The sequence below is a fragment of the Aythya fuligula genome, chromosome 13 (assembly GCF_009819795.1).
Source record: "Aythya fuligula isolate bAytFul2 chromosome 13, bAytFul2.pri, whole genome shotgun sequence".
Taxonomy (NCBI): domain Eukaryota; kingdom Metazoa; phylum Chordata; class Aves; order Anseriformes; family Anatidae; genus Aythya; species Aythya fuligula.
Window position 1 is genome coordinate 7,531,502 of NC_045571.1, and position 24,644 is coordinate 7,556,145.

The following is a 24,644-nucleotide window of genomic DNA, read 5'->3' on the forward strand; positions in this document are numbered from 1 at the left end:
CTGGAGACAGTGCCTGGAATAGGGACTACCACTATTGACAAGTTATCTGTAGCAGAACAGGAACCATTTGGGTTTGAACGTGCCAAATTAAAAGGTGCTACCGTGCTGTTTGTAGAAGTTGTTATCGTAAGGCACAGTAGCAGTATCTCATTACAGTTCTTATCTTGTTAGTTCAATCACCTCTTCTATTTGTAAGTAGAGTGACATTTAAATTTGACTGTAACCTCTGTAACATGAGTGTCTTAGGCAGCACCAAAGCTGTAAGACAGTAACTGTTGGGAGAGCGAGGAAACATTACACACTCAGGGTACAAAAGTAATGTGAAACCATAGAGCTGTCAGCACAGAAGATAGACTAAAGAGTAAATAACGTTGTCCAGATCTCTGTTGTCATTTTTGGCTATAAATCATTTACCGAAAGAGAAAAAGAAATGTTTCCACAAGGCACACCTGCGAGAGCTGTTCCAGTCCTTCATGTGCTTTCAGACCACTGAGGCAAAGGACCCCCTTAGCAGCAGATTGTGGATTGCAGGGTTAGTGTTGGTTAAAAAAGCTGGTGGTCTCCATCACATCCTTGCAGCTAAATCCCATAGAGGTGTCCCTATTACAAGAAGGTTTAAATACACTGTTAGTACCTGAGCATGCTGAAGGTTGATCTCTGAGCCTAGGTAGATGTCACCATGGGACAAATGAACCAAGAGCCAGGTGAAGGAATAGGAAGACCAGCTGAGGCATCTCTAGATGGGGTTGAGACCAGGTTCACCAGCATCTTCAGTCTGGCAAAGAACCACAGCCAGCAGGTTCACCTAAAGCCAAGTTGAATGCTAAGTGCTGTGTTTCGTGTACCCTCAGATAATCTGTATATAATTAAAGGTAAGGGAGAGATGGCATTGAGACCAAAAAAAAAACACAAACTAGTAGGGAGAGGAAATTTTGGGCTCAACAGCCTTTTCTACTATTCTTTCTTGTGAGCAGCAGGTTATATGTGCAAAAGTACAGTATTCAGTCCTGCCAAAACTGGATCAACTCTGCTTACACAATCTCCTACACAAGAGTTTTATGTCCTCCCGGGAAGAAGGGTGTGTCATAGGCCATGCCCTATGTGTGATAGGGATAAAACACAACACAAACACCACAAAGCACCTTGAAAAACAAGGGCCTGCAGTTGTGATGCAGAACACACAGGAATGTTTATTTAACATATAAATTGACAGGGTGTCACAACTTTAATTAAGGAAACTGGTCATCATGATGAAGGATTAGCCTCTTTAGCGCCAAAAAGCGTTCTACCTTTCCATCCACTGAACCTAATAAATACACAACTGATAGCATGTATATCTGTGTTGACACTGGTAAATGCTCAGCTGTGTTGCATATATTAGAATAACAAGCTAGGTTTATTTATAACAAGAAAATGCAGACATTTCAGAGCTCTGCTGAAATTATGGAAGAAGCAGTGCTGAATACAGAATTTGGAGGTGGAGAGGATCACTTCTCAGCCGCTATTTCATTTCTCTCTGAAATGTGACTGTAGAAAGCTTATATTCCCCTTGGGCATTCTTGATAGTTTATTTTCAAGCTATTAAAGTGCCATTTAAAATATCCCCAGTATTTTCACTATGTCCTTTGATGACCTGTCCCATTGGCTTGTTTTTTAAAGTATTAATTAAGTTCTTACTAATACTTGGCCAAACTTTTCCTTTCTGCAGCTTGATATAATTCTTATCCTAGCTTTTTTTTGGCTTGAGTAGAGTATTCATAAGCCAGGAAATACTAGTTTTACTGACCTGTGACAGGAATTAGGACAAGAATGGTAGAGGGCTGCTGACCAGCATCCTCTATGTCAAAGGATCGTGGATTCCTATAGCTGGGGCACTTGGAACAACAAGAAGGAAGCACATCTCCTGGTCAGAGAAGTCTCTCTCCCTCTCAAGTCCTACCTGCTAAGGGCTGCTCTGTCCCTGTTGGGCAGGAGGTGTTGGCAGCTCACTTTTGGCTCCATCTTTCAGCAGTGTTATAGGTTGTCTGCCCTTTTTAAGAATACAGGATGCTGTCTGATAGCCAGGAATGCTGCTATATTGATAGCCCCAGATCATGCATCATCACGTAGGATTTTTATTTTTGACTTAAAATGAACCAAATCCAGCTTTGCATTGTTTGCCCTCCATGCTTGAATTACATGGGATCACAATATACACCCACTTATTCTTAGCTGTGGAAATAGCTCAGGGTTCCCTTCAGATGAATTTGAAAACAGTCCAGTATTTTCCTGACTGAAGTCAAAGTACACTATAAAATAACTGTCCTGGAACATGAATAACTTGTCTGGAACTGCAGAGTAAAATCGAGCAGTGCTCCTAGTGGAAAGAAGCAGTGAATTTAGATAAAAGTAAATATTACAATTATGTTGGCTCAACGTTTATTTTCAAGGACGCTGCCTTTGTTCAAGACCTACAGGAAACTAAGATGTTTTTTGATGCTGATGTAATATTAAATTGTGAAGAACCTTCTGAAGTATATTTGTCTTTCACTTATTGGGTATTTAGGAGACTTCTAGTATTTTAAAGGCTATTATCCTCTATACGATCAGCTGTGGCTGGATCCTTCAAAAATATTTTAAGTTAGAACCTATCTGAATATTATTATTTATTAATTTTCAGCCACCATTATGGCACAAAGGCCAGCTTCAGCTCCTTTCCTAATGTTGCATTTACCTGACTGCCTTCCCCATTGATTTCAGTGAGGACTGCTTGAGGGGTAAGGCATTAATCAGAGGCAGAGACTAAGAGCTCAAACAGGCAAGAAAACGGAATGCTTGTGGGGTTTCCTCCATTGCCCCCGCCTTGGAATAGAGATAAGGAGACCAGAAGTGAAGTCTGGAGTCTAGGAGAGTTACGGGGCAGAAAGACAAATAAAGGAGGAGGTGTAAAAGGGAGGTCAGTTCTACTTTTTGAGCTGGAATTAGTGTTTTCACTGCCATTTTGCTGCCACACCCTGCCATTGCCCAGGCAAGTGGCTTCAGGTCTGTGCTCCTGTGTGGGCTACGGATGACCTTCAGGACACAGCACAGGCAAAAATAGTCATTCAACAAACCCAGCTTTGCTGGGGGAGTAGACAAGTCACTGCCACGGATGGGCTGTTTGAGTCCTGTAACGTGCAACCGCTTCAAATGGTGCCAAATCAAAGAGGCAAACTCCAAAAGCGTGCAACATAATGTGCTCAGGGATTTGTCAACTGCTTAACTCCAGGTGTTCATTGCCCAGCAAGTGGATCATAGATCAGAGAATACAACGGGCTCTGTTCCTGGACTTTATTCTGCAAGGTAGCATAGGTCAGCTGCAATGTTCAGAATTGAATGGCCTTCATCCTTTTCTCTCCTTCCCAGCTGTCAGTTCTGCCATCATCCCAATCTCCTAGTAGAAAAGTTTCAGTACAAGAAAGGTTTTCTTTTTTTCTTTTTTTTTCCTCCACTGAAAAGTAATTTTGACCAACTCTGTTCTCTATTTGACCAGATTTCTCCCCAGAGCATATGCTAACTTTATCTTGCAGTGTAATAAAAGTCCCATGAATTCCCTGTTCTCAGAGAGATTAAATAGCTATTATAATAGACTTTTTCCATCTATTAGTCCATGGCTTCTCAGCAGACAGACATCAGAGATACTGTAAACTGGGAATAACTTGACATCTGATGTTAATTATTGAAATACAAGGCATGGTGAGGCAGGGCTAACCCCAAAAGATACACAACTAATTTGCTTTTTATCTTGAAAATGACACAAATGACATACCAGTAATTTCTTCTGGCCTAAGTTTTAGAAGTGTAAAGATCACAAAAACTTTTTCTTGCCTGTATTACAGTTTTTATATCTTCATATTGTATTTATCACAGCAGCAAATATCTTCATGACGTCTTACCTAATTAATATAGAGGCTAATTAATATAGATGCTGTTGTCAAATTGGTATCTTTTATCTTTTATGGTAATGTAATATGCCAAGTGGTGTTGCGAGCAATATTGTGTTCCAAGGACATTTCAGGATAAGGAGTGATGCTGCTAAAGCTAGCATCCTAGGTCAGATAGAGCACTGTATTTAAGGCTTTTTATCTCATTCTGGCATTGGTTTGCCAAATGACCTTGAACGCATTGCTTCCAGGCCTCTGTTTCTCCAGCTGTAAAAGATGGATAATTGCATTTGGATGGATTTGTGAAGTACTTTGGGATAGACTGCTTGTGATGTTTTCTAATAAGAGCATCCCAGTAGGAAATTTTAGCAAGCACTAGTTCCCATGTAAAGTATAACATGTGCTAAACAAACATGTGAGAACTCCACTGGTAGCCGTCACAACTTGAAATGTGTGCTTCTGGCTCCTCACAGTATTTTGGGCACTCTACATGCTCAGTTCATTCACTAGTGATTCAGCCAAAGTCCTGGCTTGACAGCTTACATCAGCTCATCTGCTGGCTCCCCAAATATAAAATCAAAGTTTAATATTATTTGGGGGACTGGAGTCTCCCAAATGGGGTACAATATGCCTAGTAAACCTATTCTCACATGCTTCATACAGTATTTAATGCTCTCTGCCAAGATAGAAGTTTCAAACTCCACAAGCTCATTAAAGGTTGATTAATCCTCAGTGTAAAATCACTACATAAGTTCCTGGTAGAATTATGATTATAGTCTCAAATGCATTCTGGATGGCAATTTCAGACAGACAGTAGAAGGAATGAGTGGTTGGAGTTGAATAATAGGTAATGAACAACAACAACAAAAAAAGGCATCCTTAATGTTACAGTGGTTATAATGAAGTTGTGCAATTTTACGTGGAATTATACAGTGTGTTAGAGCAATTAAAGTTCAAAAAGATCATACCCTTTGTCTTTCCCTGGTAATTTTAGATTTGATCTACAAAATAGAGCTTGCTGGAGGTTTGGGAGCCATCCTTCTTCTGCTTATTTTGCTGGTGACCATCTATAAGTGCTACAACATAGAGTTAATGCTCTTCTACAGACAGAACTTTGGAGGAGATGAAGCAGCAGATGGTAAGCAGTTGCTCAGAAAACTCATAATTTATGCACTGGAAATATTTCAGAGGTCCAAAGTGGTGAAATTTCTAGTTTAAGTTCAAACTTCTACACACCCAAAAGTGTAAATCCCTAAGACTTTTTCTCAAAGCCTACTGGAATCAGAGTCTGTTCACTGAAGTGTCACTGGTCCGTTCCATAGGCAAATGGGAGTAGGAAGAAATGTTCAGGACCCAATTATGGATACTTGGATGCTGTTTGTGAACCGATTCCCCAGCAAAACTCTTTTAAACATTTCCCCATCAATTATTTTTAGGCTGTTGACTAACTCTAGGAACTAGTAAGAGTCAATTGTTATGGAGGTTAACTAGTTACTTCAGTTAATTGCGAGTCTGAAAACAATTTAATGGAAATATACAGCTTGCTTGAAGACTACATTTAAGAATAGCATGGAATGTTTTTCAGTGTTCCCCCCACACTTTTGGTAGCATATGATCTGTTTGGTGCCTAAAGCTAAGCCTGTTTTTTAAATTGAAGCTTTAATTTCCCTGAACATAGAATGTTCCTGCTCCTGTGAAGCTGGAATAAGCCCTGATGAACTAAATCCAACTGTTTTGAATCATACTAGTGAATTATAGCATAGTTAATATACTATTAATGTGCATATAACTAGTATCTGCTGAAGATCTAAAGTACAGTGTTCAAGTAAAGGTACTTCTCATAGCCTACTTCAGCACTTAAGAGTCACGTAGGCAGTCTGGAGTGGGATCTAGAAACAATAACGTATTTGCAAAAGGAGCGGGGAACACATTTCCCCCATTGTGCAAAAACAATGGGCAGTTGTACAGACGTGTTGCTTTCTGCGGCTAGCATCACCTTTATCGAAATAATTGTTTTCTGTTAAGCACTGGGTAGATGAATTTTGAAAAGGTTTGGCTGCAAAGAAATCCATAGGAGTTCTGGAGTGATATCCAAGGGGTTATAGAATGTGGAATGTTAAATAGCAGGAACAGAGGTCAGGAAACTTCTCTCAATCTTCGTGTAAGTGGGAAAACCTACAGTTATGCTTTTCTCATACTATACAATACTGGACAATGTTTATTCTAATATGTAGGAGAAAGTGAAGGGTAAGATTGTGTGATTTTAGAGGTAATTTACTTGTAGTACCTTGGGATTATACCAATATGATTCCTTGGTTTGCACCAACCAGAAGTGATGTGAAGTGGTAGCTTTCCTCCAGATTGCTTTCATTTGTTTAGCTCGTGTTTTCAGTGTGAAGCTGCTGCATTTTTATTAATGCAACTTCACTGTTCGGTTACTTTTTAATTCATGAAACATGATTTATTTTCTAGTTGTTTAGAAGAGACCTCACGAGTACTTCAAGGATTCTGTGTGCATGACAATTCTGAAATCACCCTCTTGTTTTTCCAGTGCCTGCTTTTAGACCTATTGCAGCCTTGTATCTTGTTCTGGTCCTGCTGAATGAAAGATGGAGGCAGAATGTTGCACAAGTCACAGTGTGTTTCTTCCTACGTCTGTAGGCTATAGAGTGAAAATGTAGCAGTCCTGCGAGAAGCCAGCTGCATATATGCAATTGCAGGATCATATCCCGTTTTATAAGTGTATTTCTTTAAAGTAAAAGATTTTGAACCAAAAAGATTTGCTTCATCCAATTGTTAAAAACACCCTGTGTAAGCAGTGTTGGATGCATTCACTTCCTGTGTTGTACATAGCATTGCTTTTAGACAAAACATTTCAGCACTACTGAAGAGTAAGGGAAGCCGTTTACAAAATAGCCCCCAGCAGTGCTGCATCTGAAGCACACAGAGCAAGCAGTGGGTGAGCATGGCTAGGTCCTTCTGTTAACGTCCTGTAAATGTCAGGCTTGTGAAGAGGCAGCTGGACTGCAGAGATGTAGCACAAGCATATGGACTGACGGGAGCCCTGGGGGAGCTGCTTCTGTCTCCCTTTTGCTTGCTTGCATTGTGGATAGAGGCGGCTGGAGAGGGCAGTGGTACCCACGCAGCTGGAAGGGACAGGACTCAGCTCAGGGACTGTTCACGCTGTTCCTAGTCCCTGTCTTCCTCTCTTAGCGCACAGCTTTCATGCTGCTTTGTAACCAAGCACATCAGTGCTCAGGGGTTTGCTCTGCTACCTTTACAGAGCTCTCAGATGTTTCCAGGGATGTTTGTGTCCTGAATCCCATGGTAGCTGGCTTCTCTTAAAAGGTTTCAACAAGCTTCATTACAGACAAGATAGCAGGTTTTGGACATGGCTCCAAAGCCAACTGGCCTTCATTTCTTTGCTGTTAGTTCTTCTGTCAACTTTCCGTCAGTCACTACCAGTTCTGTGAGCTGCTGATTTCAGAGAAATGCCAGCACACCAGGTGGACCTCCTCCCATAGAGCTCCGGTGACACCAGGCAAATTGCCTTTTACAGACAATTATTCACATGCTTCGTCTGTGGTTCTGACCCTCATGGACCTGGCTTTGTGTCAGGAATTATAAGAAAGTCACCATCACCATCGTTTCAAGGTCATTGAAGAACGTGTTGTATTATGATTAGCTATTTTTTCTTTTTATTGGAATGTATTGATGAGTTTTAACTGCTTCCATTACCTTTCATGTGCGCAGTTCTTCACAGATAATTGGCACTCAGCAATCCCCCATTCATGCAGTTTTGTCCTCGCAACATTAACTGTTTGATTTTTCATTTCTGTAAATAATGGCAGCTGTGCTCTTCCCTGGAGACTAAATTGCTGAAGGTTGACTTTTTCAATACACTCTTTTCCATTACTGCAGAGGAATAACAAAGAGAAATGTCACTAAGACAGCCTGATCACAGCATGGATCTCGAGCTCGATAGCGGTGCCACTTCTGTTCCTGGCACGCTTGCCAGCTCTCAGCTCTGTGTGTCGGATGCGGAGAGCTGGAGTCTAGCCCCGGTGCTGTGCAGGAGGGGAAGGGAATTGTGTTGCCAGACCTCTGTGACACAGCCCAGCTTTCCTTACAAGGCATTTTCTGGGGTCCCCTCTGTCACCCACCTTTTGATGAAGCCCTGAGGCTTTGTTTCCACCCTGAGCTACAGGCGTCCTAGTGCAGGAGCAAGTCTCTCCCTGCTCCACACTTGCTCTTGGAGTTATTTCTAGCTCCGATAAGGTGAGCCCCAGGTATGTAAAATGTCCTGGATCAAGTGACCTCTAAAGTTACGATATGCTGGCTTTAAAATTTGGAAGATTTTCTGAAAGAATGCTTTGAACTATTCACATTTGACACTGTTTTCTGTATAATCAGTATTCATTTGAGTTTAAGTTGTGCATTTCTCACATTTATTTGTGAAAGGAAGTTCTTTAAGTGAGAGCTCAAAACTTTCCCATAACCATAGCACTCCTGAGGCACGGGAGTTGAAAGAAAGATTTCCATTAGCACCAGAGAAAGGATTAAAATAAGAAGTTCCAGCATTAATATTTGTATTTGATTTTTTCCCAGATCTTTTCAGATATGAAGTGTGTACGCTGACCACATGAGCCAGACATACTAGCCAGCTAATTCCTCTGCAGAAGCCAGGTTATATGTTCATATGAAAAGTACCACTTTTGCTGAGAAATGCGTGATCATTTCTAGGAATAATACAGTTTTCTAGAACTGTCCTGTGCTCTTTCTAGTGCTTTTGCACACATCAGGCTGAACGTGAATTTGTTTCCTTACAGACAACAAGGAATATGACGCGTATCTCTCATACACCAAAGTGGATCCCGATGCATTAGATTGTGATAATAACGAAGAGGAGCACTTTGCACTGGAAATCCTGCCAGACGTTCTCGAAAAGCACTATGGATATAAGCTCTTCATTCCAGATAGGGACCTGATTCCTAGTGGAAGTAAGTATTTCTGACCTTTGAGTTTTAATTCCCTCCGATGTGCTGTGAAGGCCTGGACTGTGCAATAAATACTAGATAGGGAAAGCCTGTCCTTGTGCAGTGGCTGTCAGGAGCGGCTAAGTTTCCTCACTGCTGCAGATTTGAGCTCTAGCTTAGAGTTTGTTCCTGCACCACTGAAACCAGAGGGGGAGCTGCTATTGATTTCAGTGGAGGCAGAAGCTGGACCTTTCAACAAGGGAGGCAGCAGTGCTGCAAGCAATAGTGTAATATAAAATCTCTGTGTCAGATACAAGGAGCTAAAAATGAAAGTTCCAAAAAAGATTTGTGGTTTCTGTTTTATTATTGAAAATGGGATTATTTTTTGTCTTTCTTTTCCCTAACTTTGAAGCCTTATAAATAGCTACATTAGTTTTCCAAATAATGGCAAACATGTAGTTTTTCCATTAGAGTTCTGACCAAGTGTTGCATTTCTGAGCAGTATCGGTATTGTGTAAGTAATACTAATTCTTCAGGGGACTGTGCACGGTCCTGTGCTCTGATGCTGTCTTCCATGCTGATGGTAAAATACAGCTGTCCATTTTAAATCAATTTTGCTGCTGCGTCTGAAGATTCAGCAGCACCTTTGGATGTCTGTACCAACAGTTAATGCCTTCTGAGCTGTGGTTATGGCATCTCTTCTTCCAAATCCATTTCTGGACAAGTCAAAAAGACCATGAATCACGTCAAGGAATGGCACAATATGTTTGCTTTAATATCATATTTATTTGAAATCTTACCCATGTGAAAAGCATGCTTTCTTCCCCCTTCCCCCCCACTAATTTTGTCTGCTACAAATCATTTCCATGAAAAATGCTAAAAGAGTGTATGAACTTATTTCTGTATATGCTACTGGATAGGAAATAGGAACAAGAAAACAAAGCATTGACTGTACTGGAGCAGATGTCCCCAAACATGAAACAGCTAGAACATGACTGCATTAGCAGCCTGCCTGCCAAAGACTTGAAACTGCTGCCTTGCTGCTGCCAAACCCAGTGCCTGCCCCAGAAGTTGAAGCCTGTTTCTTTGCTATTTGAGGGAGCTGGAAGCAGAGCTCTGACTCCAGTCCCACTGGGAGAGAGGAGTCAGAGCCTAGGCAGAGATCATGCAAAACCCCCTGCAGTGGCTTGAACCGATCATGTGCATTTGCAGCTCCTAGCCCAGGGCTGCTTCCTTTATTCCTTTGTGCTTTGCCCTTGCGAGGAGTGAGTTTTACTGTCCCCTGAAACATATTCCAGTAAGGGGACTTGGCTTATAGCCTTTTTATTTCTGACAGCCCAAGCAAGCGGTACTGAATTATTAGATAATAAGAGAAAATGTCTTTTTGTGTTAAAAATCACGGGACTGTAGTAAATAGTTGTTTCATATCCAACCGTATAGCAGTTATACACTGCAATTATACAAGTGAATTGGCGTTTAAATCTGGCCTTTCACCAATAACTATACGCACAGATTAATCTGAAATGAGATCCTTCTTTCCAATTGCTATACCAGCCAGCCTGGTATTTTATTTTTGTCTATTTTTGTCAGTCAGACACTCAGCAAATACTTGTCATCACTTCGGGTATTCATTAAACCTCTCCTGAAAATGTAGGGTACCTGAAAATGTCAGTTCTCATTTATGAGCATTCACAGACTTAATACTTCTTTTTTCCTCTCAAACTCACTTCTTCAGTGTTATGAAAGGGCCTGATTCTAACATATGGAGCTTCAAGAACGCTTAATCAGGCATAATGACAATACAGAATAAAATACGGATCCGAAATGAGAGTGATTTGCACGCTTCAGCTTTGGAAAAGAAATGGGGGGTGGCACTTGATTTTGAGGGGGGCAAGAGAGAGGGAAAGGTGATGGGGAAGGAGGGAAGGCTCAGCCTCCTCTATTTGCAAGCTGTTGGTGTGCAAAGGAGAAGGGAACGTGGCTGTTTCTGCCATTTGTGCAATGCTCACCAGTCTTACAAGGGCTTGCAGTGCGTAGTGAGGAGAGCAGGCAGCATGATGTGCTATCGACCTGCTAGAAATTTCAGAGGCAAACCTAACATATTTTAGAGTGACTGTCACAAAAAGTGGCAGATGTGACAAAATATACAGCTCTTCAGGGTATATTCCTATAGAAAAATGGGGTTTTGGTCATAGTTATCCATTTTGATTTTAGGAAATATTTCTTCTCACGTGTACCGCATTTCCTTGTCTTTTGGTGTAAATGACTTGGTGTGATACAATGCTTTCCCGCTCTCCATGCTGATGTTGCCTTCTGTATCTTTTCCCCTGTACTTAAATGTGTGATTCCAGCAAATCTGGGGTGTTTTCTAAGTCTGGTTGTTTCACACAATCTCTGCAGTTTTAAGGTGCTGCCACAGGAGGGTGTGCATTATTGCGCTTGCTTCCTGGCATGCAGTAACACAGCTGCTGTTTGGGTTTGAGAGCAAGCAAAAAATAGATATGTTAAGTAGTATTTCATTTGTCTTCCCTGGATACTTCTCTGAACAAACTGAAAAGCTGACTGCAGAAAAGTTCAGGACGAATTTGATTATGATTTTGCCAGGTGATTCGCCTCTAGGGAAAAGCTGTGACAGGCGCAGCATGCCCCTCTGCAGCTGTGGGAGAAGTTCGAGCCAGATGTACCTGAGCAGGGGTTTGCTCACTCAGCAGAGCTCCTCTGCTGAAAGGGGGGACCCTGGCAGTGTCCCCACCTCTGCATTTTGGCTCTATGCTGAGGACTGGCTGTCTGAAGGAGGCATGTGGAGCAGATGTTGCAGGCCCTTGGAGGACAGAGATGATGGCTGCGGGGGCCGAGGCTGTATCTTTGGAAAGCAGATTCCTGGCCTCAGGAGTCCAAGTTAGATTAGCCTGAGTCACATTTGCAGGAAGCGTCGGTTTCTGTGCCCTCCAAAGCCGGAACACATTTACTATCCCAGCGAAGCACGTTGTCCTAGTGGGAGACCCCTCAGGAAGGGCACTGAGGGCCTCGGTGATGCCCACCTCGCAGGAGCCAGCAAGGACCTTTGTGGAGACTCTTGGTGTCGCCTGAGAGCAGCATGAAAGGACCCAGCCGTGACCCGGTGAGGTGGAAACAGGCCTCAAGCAGCCACCGCTCCTCTGCTCTCCCTCACGCAGAAGCCCACGCAGCCGTGCAGGCCGGAGGGGCGGCAAGGCAGCAAGACGCCACATGTGGTGTGCTGTGTAAGCAGCAAGACCAAGTTTGACTTTAATTCCAGCTATTCTTTCTTAAAGAGTATCCTTTGGTAATGAGAGAGAGAGCATTCTTCACTCCCTCAAAGCTGACAGCACATATACCTCTCTGCCTGGGCACCTAAGGCGCCAATGAACATGTCAGCCTGTATAAGGAGGCGGCGAGCCTTAATTCTTCTTAACCATTAACATTTTTTCCACCTTATTACTTTTCAAGACCTTTTTTGAACAGACCCTTTTCCGCAGCCAAGCAGACTCTCAAATCCTGTGAGCTTTTTAATTCAGTGTTAGGAGACCCGAGGAAAAAGTAGAAATACTTACATTTTTATCTGAGACTTTTTCTGTCTTGCTGAGGATGTTTCTACAGAGAGAATGATATATTTGTGCTTGATTTTCTAAAATTGGATCTACATCAGAGGAAGATATTTTTCTCCAGTGGCTTCTACAAATTATTTTAAACCCTGAAAGTGAAGAGATCAAGACTGTCTATTTGTATTTTTAATACCAGCAATACTAATCTATTAGAACATCATCTAGCTGCTCTCTAAGCATACGCGCATTTGATCTTAACAGGATTGAAAACACACCAGCAATTCACCCCAGCTCTGCCCAGGGTGTAGAGATCAGGCACTGAAAAGAACAACACTGATAGAATAAAAATCTTTGCTTTTACCTGGGAAATAAGAGCTTGGCAGCATGACAGGAGAGCACCTCAGGCATCCAATAAAAAGCACCCAACAGTCAATATTGGATTTCTGGCTGTTTGTAGTTTTGTCTGCCCGTCTGCAGTGGGTTTCTTTTGTGTTGTTGGTTTTGTTTGGTTTTCTGTTGTTGTTGACTGAGCTTCCTAAGTTCCTGGATGAAGAAAACCCACTTGGACAGTGTGCCTGGGGTTCCCAAGCAGCCTTTATTAGGTATGTGATACCATTTACGTGGATCGGAAATAGAGCACTCAGCACCACAAAAACTCCCTTACGAAGTCCCTGGTTATTTGCTCTGTATGAATCTTACAGTTAATGCCAGGCAAGTAAAAATGAAATACAGCAGAATTATAGTGGAAAGCACAGAGGCAGACTCTTCTCAGAGATGCACAGTTGTTGGATAAGAGGCCACAGATGGAAGTTCTAACCCTGAAAATTCCAATCTAATATTTGGAAATTTTCCCTTGCCATGAGGGTGGTCAGACACCAGGACAGTACCCATAGTCACCAGAGAAGAAACCTTGAGAAGATCCTTGGAGATTTTCAAAGCTCTACTAGACAAGGCCCTGAGGAATCTTCTCTTCCTGCTTGGGGCAGAGGATTGAGCTGGAGACCTTCAGATCCCAGCCTGTGTCTACGAGTCTTTGATTCTAAATACCCAGAATTTTGATTCCAACATCCACTACTCTACCAGTTTCCCCAAAATCACCAACTTCAGACACTTGGGTCTTCAAGGAGTTACCACCAAGGCCATCTTCTATTTTATTGTTTCTTTCTGTTGTGCTCATCACCCGTCTCTTAGCTTATAGTGGGACTGTGCTCTCTTTGGGGCAGAGGCTGTCACTCTGTTCTGTTTCAGCATTGCTGACTGCATTGCTGTTCTTGCTGGAGCTAACACAAGCAACAAATATTAAAAAAAAAAAAAAAAAAAAAAAAAAAAAAAAAAAAAAAAAAACAGGAAAAGCAAGACAAGCAGTTATTTTTGTTGTAATAAAGTAACTTGAGTTAGGGTTTAGGAACTATTGGGAACTGAATTATTCTTCTATAAATAACTCTTCCTCAAGTGATAGTCATGTTGCCAGAGGCAGAAAGTCTGGTTATTTTCAGTGTCAGGAACTGGCCAGCATGGTTGATGGCACGTACTGCTTGGTCCTTGTGGTGCTGCAGACCACATTTGCCAAAAATATCCATAAGACGTGATACGGTTGCTGTTCTTCCCCTCTCCCTCAGCTGCTTTTGCAGATTGTTTGAATCTAGTTAGTCAGATATTTCTTTGTGTAAGCAACTCCGTGTCCATAGTGTTCTTTAGTTTTCTTGATCTTGGACCACTTGCATATTAGGTTGTCTGGGTTTCCTCCTGGCCCATGGTTAGCGTGGCTCATTCAGGATTCAGGAGGTAATTATGGGTGATTACAGTCTTGCAAATAGGATGTGTGTCTCAGACATCAGTGCTCCACACTACGTTCACCATCGTTACATGTTGACGGTATCTAGTGAGTGTGTATTTGCTGTCAGGTTATCTGTCTTCATCGCTGAGGGGCAACCATGCAAAAAAAACGTTTGTTTATGGGTCTAAAACTTCTTGTTGTCCATATTTCATTGAAGGTCACATTGGCCATGATACAAGTAAGTTAGTGGCAGAGCTTCCCAAAACTGTAATTTTTTAATGAGAAATGCTAACGTTTTGAAAACTGTTTTTGTGCCATATTGCAAAATGGTGTTTCAAGAAGAGGAGAGAAAAAAAAGGTCAAAATTAAAATGTCCTTTTTCAATAAAATCAAGTGGGTTAATGCTAATTCTGCCATTTTATTTTTACTTTATACTTTATGATACAATATAATTTTGAGAAACAAAGACAAATTATCCTGATTTCATCAAGATTTTTTCTCCCCTCATAATGAAATGTCATTGAAACGGACTCCTTCTTTGACAACAATCAAGTTTTAATGAAATGACATTTATCTGATGAAAATATACTTGTCTGGAGTCTTGCAGTTGATGATGGTTGGTGATGTGAATCCTGAAGTGTTTGTTCAGTTTCTTCTTGAAAGTGAAACAGAACCACTGCTTGACAATTACCTTTTAGCTCAATAGAAAGGCAAAACCAACCCTTTGCAATATAGCTGGTTTGGATTTAATACTTCTAATAGAGAGAACACTTAAGAGAGCTTACCCTCCGTTATTTTGAGCAGTCTCTAATCCTGAATTGAAAGGGAGTGGGTGAGTGATTTAGCAACTCTAAAATTTATGCACTCTTGTAGCACTGAAGGGTGGGCAGAAGCATGAATTTCCAGAGGCTTTAGAAAGACAGGAACCCGTCCTTCTTTGCTTTTCCTGGCAGAAATGTTTGTTGTGCACATTGGGCATTCTGCAGGATGCACCCAATGGAACCACGTGCTCCAGGGAAGTAGTAGCAGTTGTCCCAAGCTTAAGTTATGGGGCGTATTCAATGTTTCTGGGCCAGATGGCTGGAAAAGTTGTTTGCCTTTCATTTGGGTTTCCATTTTTTCTGTAATACAGTGTATTTCATCCTCACTGCACCAGCAGACCCCGTGTACATTGGCTGTGTCCATCATTGAACCAGCTGCAACTTGGAATTTGCACCTAGTGGTCATTTGTGAAGGTCTGTACAAAGTTGTCTGTAGAAACAGCTCCAAAGTTGCAATATCCATCAAGTAAGGAGGGCATACCAAAGTATGGGAGAGGCACAGAGGGGAGAAGTGTACACCTGAGAAAATAGGGGATTTTTCCTCTAACCTTCCTACCTTATTTCCTCTTCGGCTAAAGCAAAGTCTGGTGAGTTTTCGGTTGAGGTGGTGCAATGGATGGGTTGTTGCCACTGAAATTATTGCTGCTGGATATTTGAAGATATGAAAGGGAAGTGACTTTTTTCTTTGGAATTGGATGCGTACAGGATATGCGTGGCTGTGCTTAGCGCTAACCTGGCTACATGGTACTGAATGTGTCCTGCAGAGAATTGTCTTGTACATAGCAGTGTGCTGAGGTGTTTGGAGGAGGGATGAATATGTCTCAGGAAAGATGCATGATAGTTTGTTGTTTTACTGTATCTTGCAGATTCAACCTCTAATGATGAAGCTTCCCACCTAAATTCTTTCTTTTTGGGAGCAGAAAGAAAGGAAGAAAATGAAGAGTCTGAGCTGTTGATACATTGGGATAATCTCTTTCCATTGTATTGAACATTTCTACCTTTCCCTAAGTTTTGTTTCACCAGTTCTGCTTATCATTTTCTCATTGTTGCTGATTCTCTCCCCTCTCTGCTGCCTCTCCCATGGATCATAATGTTGAATTTTTTTCATTAATGAGTAACTATTTTACACAGAGCAATGTGGGGGTTGTCCTCATAAAATATTTTAAGAGAAAAAAAAAAAAAACTGTAAATGCTGCATGATTAAAGAATCATAAAACTGAAAGTCAGGATTGTTGCCTAGAGATTTGTAATGTATGTGTATGTCTTAATTTTGTGTGTGTCTGTGGGATGTTTACAATTGCCTCTTTTTTCCATTTGTGAAAGAAATTCTTCTTGCTGCTAAGTGGTGAAATAAAACATTAGTAAAGGCAGATTTGATGCTAACTATGCCTTCAGTCTCATGAAAATAAGCTATTTTAGAATGTTCCTGTTGGCCTATTTTGTAGCTATTTACTTTACTGGAAGTGGTGTGAATAAGCATGCTGTGGTACGGTGCCTGGGACTATAAAAATGAGTCTTGCAGTAACAGATGTTGATTAATGATGTTATTTGTAATCGTTGTTCCTGCTAGAGGGCAGTGTGTGTAAGAGAGGCCCTGCCCTGTGCTGAGTAAAGATCTGTTCTGTGCAGCTTTTGTGTCCAAGTCTTCATTTATAACACATGCTTCTCCTCTGTTGTCAGATAGCACATTATGAGTAGCATGGTCAAAAGGTTCATGTAGTTAAAATAATAATTTCCTGTCTCTAAGCTCACAATCACGATGCTCTGCAACCAGTGAACACTTTTCTGATCTTCGTATTTCTTTCAAGTGTTTTCATGTTGCTGGTCCTGACCCAAAACCCATTGAAACTTCTTGGAGTCCTGTCATTTAAATGGGTTTTAGATCAGGTCTGTAAGTAGACCTCTTTCCCATCCCGTTCCATGTCAGACCACTATAATTGGCATCTCTTCCCTGCCATCCCTGGGACAAGTGAAACTCTGGATCAGAAACCCAAGTCCAACTTCAAGACCAGTTTCAAGTTCAGTAAGCTGACTTCATGGAGCTGATGATGGGGCTGGCATTTCTGCTTACACTGATCATTCGCAACTTCTTGGTGTGCATGAATGAAAGAAGAATACTATTTTCTTCATCACTGATGTCTCAGCAAATAAACACCTCCAATATGCTTAAATTTTCCATTTGTTCCCGTCACTTGTGAAGTTTCTGTTAATACCTTGGTGTACATAGAAGCACAGGTTTGCAGTATTAAAACAGACCATTGAGCCACAAAAAATGCTGCTGTGTTTTTGTGGTCAGTACCTAGAGAAGAAAGAGCTACCATGCTGCTTCTATGCCATAGCACAACTTCTGCATGTGATAAGGTTGATTTCTTTCTGAGCACTTGCTAGTTACAGTTTGCACACCCTGCAGCATCCTCCTGCCCTTGCATCTGAAACACAAGAACTGCTTCCCAGAGTGTGCTTCCCTCAATGTGACTTTAATCATAACCAGTGTTAATGTTAAAATTTACACAAACATTACATTGATCTTGACCTATAACTTGGCAATAAGTGAACTGTGTGTTTTTAGTCAGTAATGCATCTACACAGTGAGGATATTATGTAAATGCCGTTCTGTTGAGATGAACAGGGAGAAACAGTTACGGACTGAGGTTGTTATTGAGGAGTTTTCTTGTATATATTCTATTAATAGCAATGTGTTGTGATGCACAATCCTGTTTCTGTTGGAGTATATCGTGAAGTGCCCCTTGTCTTAAATGGCGTGGATCAGTGAGCTATAGGATTTTGTTAAACGTAATTGCAAGCCTGATGTTTTGATACAATAGTCTTCTTTATTCTTTACTCTTTCTCTCTTTCTATAATTTGTAGCCTACATTGAAGATCTCACAAGATGTGTTGAGCAAAGCAGAAGACTCATTATCGTGTTAACTCCAGACTATGTTCTCAGGAGAGGATGGAGTATTTTTGAGATGGAAAACAGACTCCATAACATGCTAGTCAGTGGAGAAATCAAAGTTATTTTGATTGAGTGTACTGAATTAAAAGGGAAAGTGCATTATCACGAAGTGGAATCTTTAAAGCACACCATCAAACTTCTCTCAGTGGTGAAGTGGAAAGGACCAAGAAGCAGCAAACTGAATTCTAAGTTTTGGAAGCGCCTTGTCTTTGAAATGCCAGGGAAGAAAAAGGAGGTGGTGTCTCGGCGTCAGGTCCTGGATTCTGCGGAGCAGGGCCTTTTCGGAGACCTCCAGACTGTACCCTCCCTTGCCGTCACAGGCACTTCTGCCACGCTGGTAGAATCGCGGGCTGATTTAACTGATTGCCATCAAGCAGATTCTGTGCAAATGAGACATTACTGCAGAGGATACGAATATGACGTGGCGGCAGCAACGTTGCCGATAGCTTCCATAAGCAACCACCACACATACTGTAACATACCTTTGACACTACTAAACGGACAGCTACCTCTTAACAATACCATGAAGGATCCCCAGGAGTTTCACAGGAACAACCCCTTGCTACCTTTATCAGCAAGGGAGCTTAGCTTCACCAGTGATATCTGGTAGTGAAGATCAGGACACTTCTGAGATGCTTCATGACTGCCATGAAGACGTGTTTTTAAAGAACTTTGCCCAAACCCCATGGGACAACAAATCATATTTGAAGCAGCGGCACACTTACTTGCTTTTCTACTTGAACTTTTTTGTTTACATTTACAAATTATTGACAAAGGGGGCATTCTTTTGTAAGTCAGTAATGTCCTTCCTGTCTTTTAATGTACAGCTTGATTGCTTCTATAAAAAAAAAGGGGGGGGGGGAGGGGGGAGAGAAAAAACACATCACATTCTACAGTAGGTTTACAATCTGGGATGGATAAAAGTTCACTGTGTATGATCTCCAGCATCCATACTTATGTAATAGTATTTGAAATACACAGAAGTTGTTGGTTTTCTCATACAACCTTCAGTACGGTTTGAAATTCTAATATCATATCATGCTACAAAAATGATTATCTCCTGCACAGACCACAAGGGGTGAATCATTCTCAAAAGGAAGGAGGAGGAGATCTTCCCAGTAACATTCTCTTTCAATGCATTTTAGAAGATGACCAGCTGAAACAAGGCAGATGAAGCTTTATCGATAAAGTGCATAGTAACAGCTACTGCAGAATAAATCACCTGCTTGCATCAGCATCCCTTCATTTTATTATTGAGGCATGTTGTACTCCTAGTGAATGATTAGCAATGTGTTTTTATTAAACAACCTACTAGAATATTGAAAGATGTTTAGGAGGATTTAAAACAATTTTTCTGTGGATTATAGATTATTTCATAATTTTTCCAGGTTTTTAATGGTGTTTTTTAAAATTATGTATAAATTTGTCTTTTGGTGAATTAATTGATTTGAAATTTCTTAAGATCTCGAGCTGTTTTAAGATTTGTAGTAAAGGCAATGTAATTTCACATAGCTTTTTTCCCCAAATCAATAGTTACAATTTCAAATTAATCTTTTTCTGAGAACGTCAGCAATAGAAAATAATTACTACAGCAATATTCAGAGATGAAGTGCTAAATTATTCACGTTTACTAGTAGTCTGACTTCAATTGCAGTGATAATCACCTGAGACAAGTTCTTTCCCAATCCACCTGTCACTTTATACCTTTAAAATCTAGCTGAAGCAGGAATATTTCCGCTCTCTGCGCAAGTAGTGAAAAGTGATATTTTTAAAAAGATGGCCAGGTCTTGCATTCTCACTTCTGTGCATGGTCCCATCAGTCACATGAGGATACTGTCATTTACCTTCAGTGGAAAGCATTCTTGCTGCTTGTGGATGAGGGGCTGCCCAGACACTCGGCATCACGCATTGCTACGCAGTGAGTTTTCTTCAGAGCAGTGTGTTTCATGAAGATTTCCAGCCTAGTTGATTACAAGTTCAGTATACAACAGTATTCAAGGAAAAGGCTCTAAATAACGAAGGCAGAAGCCAATTTTGCTTTTTTTTTTGGCACAGCGTTAATGAAAACACAATAGACACAAGAGTTTTGTCTCAGTCAGATCTGCTGAAGCAAGTCCCCAGAAATACTTGTATGGCAAGCGATCTTGCCTGCATTTCAGTATGTTTTTCACATTGTTCTCTCTGATTGCATGGATAAAAGTTAGCACTCTGCACTCAGCTGCCTGTGGTTTCATCAGCAAACAAGCTCAGTAAATCCTTAACATTTTGCAGTGGTTCCTAAATTGTACCCTACAGTCAAAGTGGAAACAAACGCTGACCTAAGACTTAGAAGTATCCAGAGTTGGCCCAAAGGCCATGAGAATGATCTCAAACGTGCAATAATTCAGAGAGGTCAGTATTTTTCCATTGCTTCTTTCCCCAGTTCTTTATTCGTTGTCCTCTTACATCAGTTTTTATCTATAATTTTTTTCTTAGGTTCTAAATAATACATTTCTCTTGTTGCTTTCACTAGCGTTATTATGCATTTGACACTAACACCAAAATAGAGATCTAGGAGAGATGCTAATTTCTTACACACTATAGAACTATAACTTGCTCTTTTGTGAAGTTAAGTTCCGAACATAGAGATAGGTGTTTAATATGCGTATTTTTCTACTGAGAAAGTGATTTTACCTCCATTATAAATATCTGTATTTCAACCTCCTCCCAGAAATCTACAAAATTTGCACTGTTTTATAAGTGTTACGGACTGTTTACACTGGCTATGTTCTTTAATGCAAAGTGTAATTTTAAAGAAGAAAAACTAAAGAAATCCCTGCATGAAGACAGCTGCCTATGTTTAAATGAAAAGCTGTACTTTTCATTCTCTTCCTTTTCACATTACTTTAGAATCTGGTTAATTCACATAGAATGCTCAGTGAGATTTTAAACCTACTAGTTCTGTATTAAGCATGCAAATTCAAAAGAAAAAAGAAAAAATCCATGCGCAGATTGGTCTGCTTCTTTTATTTACAATGATTAAATATGGGTAGCAAATTTATTTACCTGATGCCAATATGTCTCTTAGAGCAGTAGTGTTCAAAAAGCCAAACGCAGCCATGTTTGTATTGAGGTACCATGAAAAGAACAGTTTTTCTGTCATTTTGCAAAAGCACATTGTGTGTCTGTGTATCGATATATTTTAGTTATAGACGACACGTCATGACCTGCTTTAAGATTTCCAAGTGTGTATTGAGTGCTCTGACAATATATACGTGAACCAGAACCGCCTGTACCCCTCTGCTTTCAGGGCGGGGAAGGGACCTGAGCTCAGGAGGCCTCTCGCGTTGACTCAGGTTCGTGTGAGACTGCTGTGACACGCTGGAGATGGAGTGTTACCCTAGGCAGTAAGTGAGGGTTTGGAAAAATACCATCAAGCAGTGCAGTGCATCCGTCGGGGGGGCCTGGCTGGCACAGAGGCCGGGAACTTGTCCCCCCGTGCAGCCATGAGAATCGCCCCCCTAACTGGGGGTGGCAGCTGGATCAGGGCCACGACGACAGAAATGTCCTGGCTCATTCACGCACACTTCATTAGCTGAACCAAGAGTGTTTCGCATTCCTCTGTTTCACCAAAACCATGTACTTATTCAGCTGGATTTCTGGGGAAGAGGCCAGGGTGCTGCATCGCACTCGTGCGACCGCGCAGCCGTTGCCAGCCGCAGGCTGTTGCACAGCCTGACAAAGTCACCGGCACCAAACATCCTCACTGCAGCCTCATGGGGCTTCTGGTCTGGGGCACGGTCATTTAAAGTGGTTGGTTGCAATGTCTGGAAACTATTGCTTGTATGCTTATCCTTGTGTGCGATGTGCTTAAGAAGCAATTGTGGTTGGAAGGTTGTCTATAGAAATGAGTTAGAAATCGGAAACCTGTTTGGTCTTTACAGATTTAACATTCCTAAAGAAAGTGCAGAGAGAAAGTAGGGTAATTTTGATTTCAGCAACAAGGTAGAATGAATATTGGCAGTTGAGGGGGGCTGTGTGCTGGACCAGTATTTCAATAATGTAATATTCCTTTCTCTAGAAACCAGATGAGAAAGCTGTATAAAAATGCTGCTGTCTTCCATCTACAAGGCCTGCTCCAAAACCCATTCAATCCAGCAGAAAGAGCTCCATCAAATTCAGCAGACTTAGCATAAGGCCACAAAGCCAGGTTTGCTGTGTACAGAGAAATAAAAAAAGTCAAAGAGGGCAGAGAGAAGTAAGGAGATTTTCTTGCTTGCTTATTTAATCTGTCTAAAATCAAGCTTATTTTTGTCCCCGTTTGGTGCGGATGTGCTCCAGGACTGTCCAGCCTTGGGAAAGGAATTTTGTGCATTTCTTTGTTATAAACAAGATAAGGACTTGGGAATAAATAACAGATACTTTTAGAACAAAACCCATGTGATTTTTAAGGGCTTCTACTCCACTCTCAGCAGTTTCTTTTGATTCAGCAGCCTTTGTTCATGCAAAGGCATAAGCACATACTTAAATTCCCCTTAATTCAGTGAGAAATACTTAACTGAGTGGGGACCTAGAAGAGTAGTTCGTAGACCAGTGCCAGAAACCGTGGTATTTAGCTGCTTTTAGAATTGTGCCCTGGTGAAGGGCCTCGGAGGAGCTTTTCTCATTTCGGTCCCTGAAGGGACACTGGTGTTAGGGCAGGACAGCTGGTGGCCCTCACAGTCCTGCTCACAGGAGAGAGACTCCTTAGTGCTTGCTGGCCTGGCACCAACATCTCTCTGGGAGCTCAGTGGCAGACAGAGAACAATGTTTTTTTTCTCGTGTCCCATTGGGGAGACTGGGAGCTTACCCCACGGGCTCGGTTAGAAGTACCTGCAGGGCACCTCCACCTCCCTGCAGCGTTTTGTGCAGCTGCTCCCCTTCGAGGTTTGTACCGGGGCTGCAAAGTTACTGGGAGGCCAGGGAATGAGTGTGGAGAGGGGAGAGGAAGAAGAGAGCGGTCATGTCCAAGTGTTTTCCAGGCAGAAATGCTGATTCTGTATAGCACAGTGACAGCTCTTGCATGAATGCATCATGTTTGTCTGCTATTCAACAGATGCAAAGCTCCCCAGAAAAATGCCATTTCTAGCCAGCTCACTTGCTTCAAACCCCTTGTTGTGATCCTTTTTCAATTATATTGCAATTCCCACTGGATGGAAAATTTTTTGTTTGTTTGTTTTTACCAAAAAAGTTTCAGCTTATGTGTGTGGAAATGCCCCACAAAGTGGAAACTGATGCCTTGTGTTGGTCCTGTGGGTTTGAAACTCAGACGTGATGCCTGAGGTGTTACTAGATCGATCACCTCCGGTGAGCAGCGTGGGGGTGAGCGGTTTGTGCTGTGCAACGCATGCTGTCACGGGGAGGACAGCTTCTCCTTCAGGCTCTCCAGCAAACCAAACTGCTACGGTCCACGGGACGTGCATTACCAGTCAGCATGGCCCTGGGTTAAGAGGAAAGTGGGTGGCAAACCTCACAACCCAGGGACTGTATCAGTTTGCATCGGTGCCATCCCCAGGGGTCTCGTTCCTGCAGCCTGCTGAGCACTGCAGCCACAGCCAGAGCCTGCTGTTCCTCTGCAGCTATGCCAGATCTTATCTGAAGCCCTTGGGAATTAGCCCTGGTCCTCAGCTCTTGCAAATACTGCCACCGTCGCTGTGCTGGTTAGGGCTGTGGGAAATGACAGCTCCTGGGGTGAGTGTGTGAGCATTACGGTGGTGTTTGTTTAATGCAGTCGTTGGTCTACTTGCTCATAAAATACTGAAAAATACATAGAAGTCCCTTCCCCCATGGTCCTGGAAGTATTTAAGGTTTTAAAATTTCATAACAGTGATTCAAATAGTTCCTTTCTGGCATCAGTTAGCACAGCAAACATTAAAAATACGTGATTTTGGAACCTGTTGTGTGTTACAGGAGGAAAGCAGAATTCAAAACTGGAAAGTTATGGCATGTCACGTTCAGGCAAACACAAAGAACGATGTTGATCTACATTTTCTTGTTGCTGAAAGATACTTTGCTTCCCTAAAGGAATGGCATGAAGTGTTCCTGATGGTGAATGGAGGACAGCTTTGCCTTGCTTACCGCAAAAGGACATTTGATCATTTTGGTGCCACTGGAGGAATTCAGAGGTTAATAAGGCCACTCCAGAGAGGTATAAAACAATGTCTGAAAGAAAGAAATGTAAAGTAAAAGTTACCGAGCTTTGCCAAGATATTTGTCATTTAAATATAAAACAGTAGCACTGCCAATGGAAGCAGAACATGACCTGTCAGCATTTATGCTTCATTACAATATCATTGTACAGCTACAGGCCAAGCGGAAAAACAAATAAATAATAATAATAAAAATACAGTTTGTCAAGCTGAGCCACATCCTCATGGTAGGTATTTTATAAGCAACTCCTGTAATTCATTTCGATAAAGTGTAATTGGCTTTGCAAGGTTTTAAGAGCTTTCTCCTCTTCAGGACAAACACAAAGGCAGAACAATGTATTTTACACTGCCCGAGTTTTGCAATTTCTTTCCAGTCTGTGAAATAATTCCTTTTTACACAGCAGCGGGTGATAAATGCTTTCCTGACTGCAAGTTTCCACTGTGGGTATGCAAAGTGGTTTGCAGGAGCGCGAGCACCGGCA

The 24,644-nt window shown here is 41.6% G+C and overlaps 1 protein-coding gene across 1 annotated transcript in view; it reads left to right on the forward strand.

The window, feature by feature from the left end:
- Nucleotides 1-18,810, forward strand: part of IL1RAPL2 (interleukin 1 receptor accessory protein like 2) — a 328,234-nt gene extending 309,424 nt beyond the window's left edge. Inside the window, exons 9-11 of the mRNA XM_032196249.1 lie at nt 4,897-5,040; nt 8,732-8,902; nt 17,908-18,810. Coding sequence (XP_032052140.1) covers nt 4,897-5,040; nt 8,732-8,902; nt 17,908-18,605 — 1,013 coding nt within the window. The 3' untranslated portion in view covers nt 18,606-18,810. The remainder of the gene's footprint in view (nt 1-4,896; nt 5,041-8,731; nt 8,903-17,907) is intronic.
- Nucleotides 18,811-24,644: the final 5,834 nt, after the last annotated feature.